Source organism: Populus euphratica, unplaced genomic scaffold, assembly GCF_000495115.2.
Source record: "Populus euphratica unplaced genomic scaffold, PopEup_1.0 scaffold70.1, whole genome shotgun sequence".
Lineage (NCBI taxonomy): Eukaryota > Viridiplantae > Streptophyta > Magnoliopsida > Malpighiales > Salicaceae > Populus > Populus euphratica.
The window spans coordinates 208,521-220,784 of NW_011499950.1; the positions used below are offsets into that span (position 1 = coordinate 208,521).

Consider the following 12,264-nt stretch of genomic DNA (forward strand, 5'->3'; position numbering starts at 1 on the left):
TTATTTGCTTCTTCAACCATTTTCAAAACCTAAAAGCTTAATTTTACAACTGAAATCCTTGCATCTCTAAAAAAAAAGTCATGGTAAAGGAAATAAAAAAAAAAAGAAAAACAAATTATTTGGTAACTTGATCTTTAAATACCTATGTTAGTTTAGCCTGTAGTTTAGACTAGGGTTTAATAGGCCAAGAATATGGGTCTTGGGTCTTACATGGTTGACTTATTTTTCATCATAAAAAGTATCAAATTGATATTTTTTTAGAAGTTTTTTAATAAATTGATGTTAAAAATAAAAATATTAAAAAAATTATTTTAATGAATTTTAAATTAAAAAATACTTTTTACAAAAACATCTTATATCATTAATTCAACATGTATTCAATTTGATATAAAACCTAACTTGGAGCAGCTACTAGCTCATCAAGTTAATCTACCATATCATATCAAATTTAATAACACTGTTAATATCAATACTAAGAAGAAGGGACACATTTGCTTTACCAATCCTACCAAGAATATTCAATCTAGAAATCTAAATTATTAGCGGAAACTTCTAAAACTAATTTTATAATCTTGTATTATATTCTATGCACAAGTGATCATGTCATTGCAGTTAACATATATTGGTTCTAAGATAAAGTAAATCAATAATCAATTTTAATGAATCCAAATCAAGAAACTACATCTCGATCCAATCCAAAAAAGTAACAAATTTTGCTAGGCATTTACTCTCAAATTACTTGGCAACAATCATGATGTCAGGGCAGGCATTTCACTCCTGCAACCTAATAAAGCACATGTATGATTGCTTGTCCAGTAGGCAACTAAGATTGCCCTTCAAGAATTTTCCCGTCTTGTTTCTAACTGAAAAACAAGGAAGATGGAATTCTCTCGCACTTAGGGTTCATAAAAATGGTGAAACAAACTTTTCTTTCAAGCTTTTTTCTAGATTCTCCAACACTGAGACCCAGTTGGAGAATCTCCGTAAACATCAAAGGAAACACAACGATTGCTAAAGGACATTGCTAAAGGCAAGCATATGGCATGTGTGATCATGACATTGAGAGAGAAGAGAGAGAAACAGTCCAAAAGAAGGGTTTTTTTAAAAAAAAAATTGAAAAATACTATATTAGTTATTAGTTTCATGTTCTTTGACCATGCTTTATTTTTTACTCTCATAATGTAGTTTTTCCCAAGAAAGAAACTTATTTTTCTCTAAATCTGATATTAGATATAAATGAATTTGAATCACATAGTTTCTAAAAGGATAAAAAAAAAAACACAGCCAAATCTTGTAAGGTATAGTAAGCTTGGATTATGTTCATTAATTTCCCAATTTGTTTGATTTCCTCAAATGAAAACTGTTTTTTATTTTCTTTGTTGTATTTATTTTTATTTTATTTACTGGTTTTCACGCATTAGATGACCAGCATAATTAAAATTCTCATCTTTCATTAAAAAAAAAGTTTAGCAAGCTTAACGACATGAGTCATAGAACATGAAATTTAATCTTATTGCATTTGAATCACATTTTTTCTTAATATTAAACATATTCAAAGCTTCTTTTTTTTTTAAAAAAAAAGACACAATATTATATTAATTGAAGTTGCAATTCACTTCATAAAAGATCAAAATTATCATGAGTGCAAACATTATAATTAACAATTTAATATAACTTTTGATGGTATTTGATTTAAAAATTTCCTGAAATAAATGTTATGACAGATATACATTATTATATAACTTTAATAACATTTTTCTAAATTTTAGCATCAATTATGGTGTGTGTGTCTCATTTGTTTCAAATACCTTTACATTTAATTACATCTGAAACAATTTTTTTAGATCTAATATCGATAAAGTTCTATCATAACTGTTATTAAAATTGCTATAACTATATTTAAAGTTGATAAATATCACTAAATATGTATAGAAATAGATTTTGTTTGAAATGCCATTATAACATGTATATATTTATAATGGTATTTTACTCATGATATTGGTATACATAGAACATAATATATATATATATATATATATATGTATATATATGTATATATATATATATAAACTCACTTAAAAAACAATTATTATAGTGGGATCGACATTTATTATTTTCTTTACATACATCCATACACATATATTAAACTCAACAATGTCCCACATGAATTAGTTTTGTAAACTTTTTTTAATCACCAACTATCATATGATTGACAATTGAGTATTCTTATACAAAAATGTTACTCAATCAGGTCCATGTCCAGGAAACAAAGTATCCAATTGACCATATTATTAAAATTTAAAACAAAACTGATGTCTATGAAAAAAAAACATTCATTATGATTTTAAATTTTTAAAAAATAATAAGTGAAGGGTCGTGTCTAATAAATGTGGTACTCAATTGGAATTTATTTGTTAGAAGACCCAGGATAGTGAGAAGTATTTTTTATCTTTTTAAAAGTATAATTATGGTTATTTTTTAAAGTGTTTTTTATATGAAAATATATTAAAATAACATATTGTTTTATTTTTTTAAAATTATTTTTAATATCAGAACATCAAAATGATCTGAAAACACCAAAAAAAACTAATTTGAAGAAAAAAAATTCAATTGTTTTGAAAAACACTTTTAAAACACAAAAATAAACAGGGTCTAAAATGTTAGCCTTGATTGAAATTCGCCCCTTGAAAGAATTATACAAATATTGATTTTGTTTAGTATTTTTTAAAAATAAAAGAAAAATACTTATTCATACACCTATAGAATACTTTATCCATGATATTACTCTATAATTATTGGAAATTAAATACCTGTAAAAATTAATTTTAACTAATTAAGAAAGTATAAAAAAATTATGCTTAAAATCATAGTTCTACTCTTATTTTTTTCTTATAAAAAATATTCTCAAACCAATTTATACATTAATTGAAAACTTTTTTCTAAGAATCATACAAATTCATTTATCATATTTATCTAGCACAATAAAAAAATTAATAAGATTTTCTTAACACTATTTCAAAATTTAAATTTAGAAAATTAAAAAAGAAAACAGGCCTCTTTGACACTAAACCAACATTTGAAGTTTAGTTCTCCTCTTATTAATTATACATGAAAGAAAAATCAATTTGACAAACTTTTATATTTTTTATATTTCTTCCCGTAAGATAATGATTTCTTTGAAGTAAATTTTTAGCCATTTCCATCATCAAGAAGTTAGGTGAAAAAAAAAAACTTAAGAGTGTTAACTTAACTGAAAAATCATCAGTTCAACTCTCATAATTATTAAAATTATTAAAAATTTATATAATTATTAACTTTAAAACTTATAAAATTAATTAAAATATATAGAAACTTGCTTTAACAAAGAAAAACTTTGTATAACCGCACATAGCCTTACTCATATGAATTATTTGAGTACATTTTTGTTCAAGATTTTTTCAATTAGGTGCTGTTGTAATATATCTTCACTCTCATCCTCTTTGGTACGTCCTTGCAAATCAAACTCCTTTATCTTTCAATCATAGAAATACTTTTATCAAAGCCAGCCTTTAGCTTTAATCTCTACCATCACTCCATGCCACGCAAAAGGACTTTGGTTGGTGAAATAGTACAAAATATTGGACCGGTATGCATAATGAATTCGTAGGTGAAGTTTTGAAGGGAATAGTTACTTCCTACTAGAGCGGGCTCAAAGGGGAATGAAAGTTTCGGGGCGAATTATAAATGAGATATTTAAAAATATTTAAGAAATATTTTTTATATGTGTTAGACAAGTGTGATTCTAATTAGTTTTTATTTTGTATTTGGAGTGTTTTTTTATTAAGTATAGTGGCAATCTTTATTTTATAAACTATAATAATAAATATATTTTACTTATTCTCAAGGCTTTTTGATAAGTGGAGGTTTTAGGTTGCCGTCCAAGTAGCCCTTAACTCTGGCCAGCTCTACTTCCTACCACCAACTATGATAGGATTGTCTTCAAAATTTCCAGATCATTTTTCCACAGATAGACTAATTTCTTACATTATACAAAATCCTATCCACCTCACTGGATCATAACTAGCCTTGTCTAGCCAAAATCATGAGTTTTATAAAAGTTATTAAACTTAACCCATAACTTGGTTAAAAATCCGAATCCTGGATAAAATGAGTTAGTATATGTTTGTTATTGTATCTTCAATTATGTTTGAATATGTTTTAAAAGCATGTTTGATTTGAAAACATATCAAATTGAAATTTTTAATGTATCTAATTATTTTAATGTGTTAATAATAAAAATATAAAAAAATTATCTTTATATTTTTAAATGAAAAGTATTTTTGAAAAGGATTTGGCACCTCAATGCTCAAAACACACTTAATTTAGGTCAATTAAAATAAAATTAGTTGATTTTTATATATAAAAAGTACCAGCTACGACGATAATTGTTTTATCAAGTTATTTGGATTTGACTATATTAATTCCCATTTAATTTTTTTAAATCCATTCCGAGTTAAATTTTGAATTAACTCACCAATAACACAAAATTTTACTTTAACCTCAACTCACTACAGAAATTACCTATAAATAAATCCCCGAAAGGATAATTGCCTCTTATTGCAGACATTGGTTGGCTACCTTACAAATAAATAGCCAAAAGTGTTCAAGTTACGTTCCTCTAGGATAATTGCCTCTTATTGCATGTATTGGTCAGAGAAGATAAAAAGAGAAGGAAAAAAATGGGGCAGGCCTTGTTTACATAGAACTATGAAAGGATCCATCATTTGTCCATGGCTAGATGACAGCTTGGTGACTTCATTAGCATAAAAATGATGGCTTGCTATGACAAGTCACTGAATAACAAAGAAAACAAGAAAAGAATCGCAATTTTGTTATTGGATTCATCACCACCTTTTCTTTTCTTCTCCTCCTCCTCTTTTCTCTTCACTCTCACCTGTAGAATCTCATAATGTTAGAGTGTAAAACCTATAACTACTTCAGCTCTGCCATTACTCTGAGAGAGAGAGAGAGAGATGGGAAATTTTTGGAGCGAAGGTATTAGAGACAAGTACTGAAGAAACCCAACAGACATGGACTCTGACTAATAATGTAGCATGACAAGACATGTCAAAGAGCCCTTTGACTGCTCGCACACTATGTATCTTTCTCTCAAGTCACGACAATTGTTAACAAAGCTGCCAACAAGATCCATTTCCTTCTATTTATCATGCATCCAATCCATCCTTTGTAGCTTCATCAGTCTCTCTGGTATGATCTATCAACAAAAAAAACTGTACTATGTTGTATATATCACACTCCCTTTCCTTTGCTAATCATTTGATTTGGTTTTTTATATGTTCTGTCTACCAGTGGGAACTCACCTTCTACCACTAAACAATGGTGTTATACGGTTTACACTGCAGCAGTGACTGTTTTTAAAATGTTTTTTTTCAATACATTAGAATAATATTTTATTATTTTTAAAATATCTTTCACATCATTTATCAAAATAATCTAAAAGTATAAAAAAAATATATTAAAAAAACACGCAGAGAAAACAAACTAGGAAGGTGGTCCAAGTATTTAGATTTTTTTACAGGTTTGAAAGGCCTTTCTCACTGCATTTGCCCCATGCACCATGTACTTGTTCCCCCCCTTTTTTCATCTCTCCCGGGTTTCCTATCACCTAAACCTTCAATGTCCATTTGTTAATTCATTGGAACACAAGACACTTACAAAAGGAATTATCGAGGACAAGAAATTGACAATACCACATGGATACAATAAATGGAGGAAATCATGTGTTGTCTGTAAATATTATTAAAATTGGGATTCGTGAATGTACAAAGAAATAAATATAAAAGATAAAAATGTGTTGGGTTGGAGAAATAAAGACAAAAATATTAAATAAATTTTTATATAAGATGATTTTGAAGCGTTAAATGTATATCTTTCAAATCAAGAAGTATAAGAAGACATGTCTGCTCTGTCATGATTGTTTTTATATTTTTTAAGCTTGATACATGATCCAAAGGTATTATTCATATACTTTTCTTTTCTGTTTTCATTGTGACTAATAAAGTTCTTGAATGTTTTTATGGTGATATTGAATACATATATATTTTTTTAATTGAAGATGACTTTAATTTCTTCGGTTATAAAGCATTTTGTTAAATAAATTTAATTCAAATAAAATTAAATGATGATTTATTAACTTCTACTTCATTTTTAATTATATGCTTGGTATTGCTGTGTAAATTGATTTTCAAAAGTATTTTTCCCATAAAAATACATAAAAATAATTATATATATATATATATGTATATATATATCACTATATTGAAACTATCAATTTATTTTAAAAAAAACGTTAATTTGATTTTTTTTTTCTTATGAAACGAACATAAAAGACAAAAACTACCACTATTCTAAACATCTACTAATTATTCAGGAATGAACTAAACATGGCCAAGCATCATATGTTATATATGGGGTGTAGGGTTTTTATTCATATCAAAATATGACTTTCACCATTGATTTTTTCCCTAAAATCTTGAATATTTGGCATGCACTATGTACCAAAAAAAGCTAAAAAATGCGTGATGCATTATCATCTATGTTTTGAAATGGGGATCTAGAACCATCCTCTAGCTGCTAACACAAGCAAAAAAAATAAACTTGGTGATGCATATCATATATACACACACATCAATGGAACCAAGGAATGGCCTTTTTCCTTCTCTAATATAAAGTTCTACATAAATTATATTCAACCTAGTCCGTGTACCTGTAGTGACATAGGCTTCATACGCTTAAAATTCTTGCACACACACACACACAGAGATGAAGATGCAGAAATTTAGTCTAACATTGATCACTAAGGAGTCTGCTAAACTAAGCAGCTACTAAAGTGAGAAAGGGAGTAGCAGAAACACATAAAAGGAAAGAGAAAAAAAAAAGAGCATGGGGTTTAAAGTAACTCTAATGCTTAAATAGGCTTCTTGCTGATCTAAAAAGCAATGATTTTGTGTGAAAACACAAGAGGTATCAACTGAGAATTAACATGATCTTGTTGCCAGCAGCTATTAGCCTTTAGTTTCGCTGAGTGGAATCATTGTCTTGCTCAATTTCAGAGGCTGGCTCATCATCTTCTTCGAAGAAATCAATGCCATTTGCTGAATGGCCATGCCCAAATGACTTGATGTGATCTTTGAGGGACCTTTTGTGCTTGAAATCAGATCCACAAGTGCAATACCAAAGCTTGCCACAATTCTTCTCATGAGTTCTCCAATCACCTCTCACAGCAAATGCCTTGCCACATTTTCTGCACATGAAAGGCTTGATTCCATGCTTTCTCTTGTAATGAGTTTGAAGCGTTCTAAAATCCTTGAGCGGCTTTGCTCTTGGATGATCAATGTTGTTTCTGCACCCCGGTGCACAGCAATAACAAGGGAGCCTAAGCATTGCAGTTGGCTGTGTACCTCTTAGAGATTCTGGCCCTTTCCTATACTGAGATCCATGCCCCCACATATGCATCTACACATTCAAGGTATACTTACATATGAAAAAACAACATAAAAAAAGAAGAAAAAAACTTAAACTTAAAATTTAAAAGAAATACTAAATCTCTAACACACTTGGCAGCTTGACCATTTGAAAGTACAGACAGATAAAAAGGAGAATCCAAATTTGAACAGACTAGGAAAGATGCTACAAGCTTTTGACATATTTGCACTGAGTCAAAGTTAAAGTTATATACTATTCACTAGTATTCATCAAAAGATCACTCCATAATTATCATTACAAAAATTTAATTAAGTGTTCTAACCTGATCATTGTTAGATTATCATAACCTAACATGGGCTTATCCTTAATTATATTTACTAGGGAAAGTTTTTGCATGTATTATGCATGAAAGTTTTGTTCAAAGTCCAAAATCAATTTATTGCTTTAAAATTTTCCCACGCCAAGAACTGATGTTATTAGACTAGTGTTCGAAAGGGAAGAAAAGGGAATTCTTTGAGAGAAGGCAACGCATTCCTTGACCCTAATCTTGCCTAATTTAACTGAAGTTTCGTTTTGCGTGTTAGAAGCAAAGAAAGAAGAAAGGGTGCTTGAAAATAAATAAAATCTCAATTTATTGAAGAATTGAACCAAAACCATGTTTTCGGCTTTTCATGTGCAAGCAGTAGTTTGGTCGTGAGGGGTGAGAGTACAGGTTGAGAAAATTTTCCGCTAGCTTAGCTAGGGCATTCATGAAGTTTTTACACACCTGTCAATGTGTGAAACACAAACTCCAAGGAACAAAAAGCATAATGCCTGAGTGGTTCAATCACATAAAGAACGCTACTGATCTTATTCGCAGTTGGACCAGGTTGATTTATTCTTATTTTTAAAATCCCAAAGCAACAAATCATGCAAAAATGGAGAAGGAAAGTGGGGAAGGAGAGAGAGGAGAGGTGTTGATGAATAATTAAAGACTGAGAAACATAAATTAAAGAGTATAAAAGAGGAAAGATGTGTGTTAAAGTGGAGAAAAAAGATAAAGGAAAACCCTAATAAGGTCCCATTTACTCTTCTCTTCTCAAGAGTCTAAATTATAATAAAAGTGAATTGTTGAATCAAGCAAGAAAAAGAAGTGTGCTATCAAAGGATAAGAATTGGCTCTCTCTCTTTTCCTCCAAAATCAAAAGGAGAAACATAGAAAGGGATAGGAGAGGAAGGGAAAGGTAAGCTTTTTGAAATTATCACGGGTTCATTTGATGAAACATACCTGCATGTTGTTGTATCTGTTGAAGGTCTTGAAGCATAGTGGGCATGAAAACTGAGTAGGACCAATCAGAATCTGAGAAGGTGTGGGGATCCAATACTGACCCTTGTTAAGAGTACTGCTTGTTTGATAACCAGAAGCAACAGTTACGTCTTCTTTGTCTGATGAAATCTCAGAGGAAGACAGCCTTGAGACCAGATCAGCAGAACAAGGACTCGGTAGCCCTAAATGTAGAGCTACAGTCACAGTTTCACCATCACATAGGCTTTCTTCTCTTTCCTTGTTCCTATCCACTTCCATGGCACTGCATGAGGACTCCTGTTGATGTTCATGCCTCGTTGGACTTAAACTAAGAAGTGGAAGAGCTTCTCTGAGAGGAGGAGAGGGAGGTGATGAGGACTGGCAGAACTGAATGAAAGAGCTGTTGTGGATGGTATTATTATCTGAGTACGTATTGCATCCATAGGATGCATATAGTGATGGATTGGAAGAAGACGCCGAGGCTGATAAATTGTGGTGGAGCTTGAAGTTATACCACCCATTGAAGTAATTGGAATAGGGATCAGCCATGATTGAAAAAGTGGGAGGAGAGAACAGTTACTTGGTAGATGGATAGGCTGTTAGAGAGAGAGAGAGAGAGAGCAAAACAAGGACTAAAGATGGCTAAAAGTTCTTATAAGGTGGAGCCTGAACAAGATCACCAAATTAAAAGAAGTGTATGAGGGAAGGGTTCAAAGAGAAATGAACAATATCAGAGTTGATAAAGCAAACCCAATATTTGAGTAAAAAAGGAGAGACAAGATATCACTTGTGAGGTGTGACTAAACAATAGAGAAATATGCTAAAGCAAAGAGAGAGACTGGCTGAGTGATCACTCAGTGTTTGTTTGGGATATAACTTGTTTTTTTATAAAAAAAAATATTTTTTTATTTTAAATTAGTTTTTTAGTGTTTTGGTGTGTTAATATAGAAAATAAATTTTTTTAAAAATGATTTTATCTATAAAAAAAATAAATAAGATGGGGGTAAGAAAGTGAAGGAAAAGAGGGTAATAGTATTAGATAATCTTGGACTTGAAATAGCAAGCTGCTTATTGAATAGTGTGTGAAAAGATAGTGAGAACAAATTAATGGCCAAGATGACGGTATTCGATAAAACGGTACATAATGTTTTTATTAAAAATAGTTTTTAATTAAAAATATATTAATATAATATTTTTCTTAATTTTTTATTTTTAATATTAATTCATCAAAATAAAAAAAACACTTAAAAAACATAAATTAATTTAATGTTCTTTAAGAAAAATAACAGATAACTGAAACAAGCATTAAGATCCTAATTATTAAAATAAAATTTAATCACCAACCGATCAAGATCATTAAAAAAATATTGAAGCAATTGGAGTGTAAATGGACTAAAGACAAAGCTAGAAATTAGGGTTCGAGGCTTGTCTCCTTCATCATCCCAATCCTAGCTAGAATTAATTATAAATGAATATTTGCTTGGTAGTACAGTCCCTTTTGTTTTATCTTCTTGCATTCTTGATTTTTTTTTCTCTTTCTTGGGAAACAAACAGTTTCAAACCAGCCCAGCACTTGCTTTGGTGGGCGCGCCAATGTCGGCTTGGCTCAGTACCAGCTGAGAACCTGTCCCAACCAACCTTACTGTTCAGTGTTTAAGCTCTTACATGCACTCCACAAGAAGTGGCTCTCTCTCTCTGTCTCTCTCTCTCTCTCTCTCTCTCTCTATATATATATATATATATGTATGTATGTATATATATGTATGTATGTATGTATGTATGCTAGCTCATCATATATATAAGAAAATAACCTCACCTTGCTGTTCAGGTCATTCTGTTGCAAATACTACTGCATCAAGCTACAAGTCTCCATTGACCTAGCTAAGAGGCTATGAGTATGAATCACCTCTATATATATATGATACAGTATATTACTAGCCAGTTGAAGAAAATATGAGGAGAGATCCCCCATTTTTATATCTTTTTGAAGTAGAAATATTCATGATATTGCTTGATGGTAGATCCCCTTTTTTTATATCTTTTTGATGTAGAAATATTCATGATATTGCTTGATGGTGTTTTTCATGTTAAAAATATTTTAGAAAAAAGAAAACAATATTATTTATCACGTACTTTTCAAGAAAAATTCAAATGATTTGATCGTCTTTGATGTATGCATTGTGAAAGAACAAGAGATAGGAGCATGGATTTTTGCTATAAGTACTCCCTCTACCATCCTTTTCCTTGCAGGCAAGTGGAAGTGATATGGCAAACATACAGTCTTGTCTTAATTATTAATCGGATCACTAATGTTTCAGTCTATTCCCAGTTGAGTCCCCAATCCATACACTGGATTTTGTTCAAAATCCTCCTTTTTTTTATATATAAGAAAATGGTTTTTGAAACTTAAAAGAAAAAAAGTCGTTTTGAATTCCTCCCATGAATCCCAATCCTCCACTCCTCTAACATATAACCCCAATTACCATCTATCAGAATAGTGATCCTCTTTGATTCGACCTCCATCTATTCGGGGGAAGTAAAAAAAAAAAAAAAATTCTTTGAGGACTCAATTAAGATTTGGATCCTTTTCTGGGATTTAATTGAGATCAGGATTGTTATAACTGAGGTTCAGAGTTCATTTGGGACCTCGTTTTTCAGGGGAAAAGGAAAGATCCATATTTTGATGATTTGAGCTGCTTGCAGGAAATGTTAGGGCACGGCAAACAGGGAGACAAATTGGAGAATTGGCAATCTTTTATGACATATGGTACCAAAAGAGCATTTTACGTACCACCTAATTAGGCTTTAGGACTCAGCTTTATAAAGTCGATCACCTGCAATGCTAGAAAAATGTTGAATGAAGCTTCACAGAAAATAAACCTTCCATGTAGGCCCCAATTTGGACTGTATAACAGTACTATCATATACTCTTACATTTTCTTCTTAAAAGAGCTGTAGCTAGAACGTTAAGAAGCAGCCATCATTTGATTTTTTTTCTTTTCTTTTTTCTTATTTAAACGATCAAGATAATTTGGTTTTTTTCATTGATTCTTCACACTTGTTTTACAAAGGAAAGAGCTCATGTCAAAGAGACATGTCTTTTATCTTTTCTTTTCTTTTCCTGTTCTTTTAGAAAAATCTTAAATATCAATTCGACAAATTAATTAATCGGCTCATCATAAAAAAAAAAATCATCAAATCACCATTTATTCACCACATTCGGTCAATTCAATTCAAGTGACCTAGTTGTAAACAAATCGTGAGAATTTAAATGAGTTGAGTTACAAAATGTGACATATAGAGATGAATTTTGATCGGAATACGAGTTTTAATTTAAATTTTAACCTGAAATAGATTCAAGAGATCAGGGAGCCCTCCAAGTTAATCCACAAGACAAGATTATGTTCGATAACAATGACTATCTATTATCTTCATAGTGTACGTGCGGGTCTGCGTGGAAACATCTCCTAGTCAAATCCCAGCAGCCACAAAAT

General features: G+C 30.6%; 1 protein-coding gene across 1 annotated transcript; it reads right to left on the reverse strand.

Annotated features, from left to right (window-relative positions):
- Nucleotides 1-6,695: 6,695 nt before the first annotated feature.
- Nucleotides 6,696-9,498, reverse strand: LOC105137876 (zinc finger protein WIP2-like). Its single transcript, XM_011043786.1, has 2 exons — nucleotides 8,753-9,498; nucleotides 6,696-7,515 (listed from the first exon to the last, which is right to left on the reverse strand). The coding sequence occupies exons 1-2, from the start codon at nucleotides 9,317-9,319 to the stop codon at nucleotides 7,072-7,074; spliced, it is 1,011 nt and encodes a 336-aa protein (XP_011042088.1). The 5' UTR covers nucleotides 9,320-9,498; the 3' UTR covers nucleotides 6,696-7,071.
- Between the last annotated feature and the right edge of the window lie 2,766 nt (nucleotides 9,499-12,264).

Excerpts from the sequence above, each read along its gene's own strand:
- LOC105137876 (XM_011043786.1), bottom strand. The coding sequence starts at position 9,319 with ATGGCTGATCCCTATTCCAATTACTTCAATGGGTGGTATAACTTCAAG. Across the intron at positions 7,516-8,752 it reads ACAGATACAACAACATGCAG|ATGCATATGTGGGGGCATGG; the intron begins GTATGTTTCATC and ends TTGAATGTGTAG.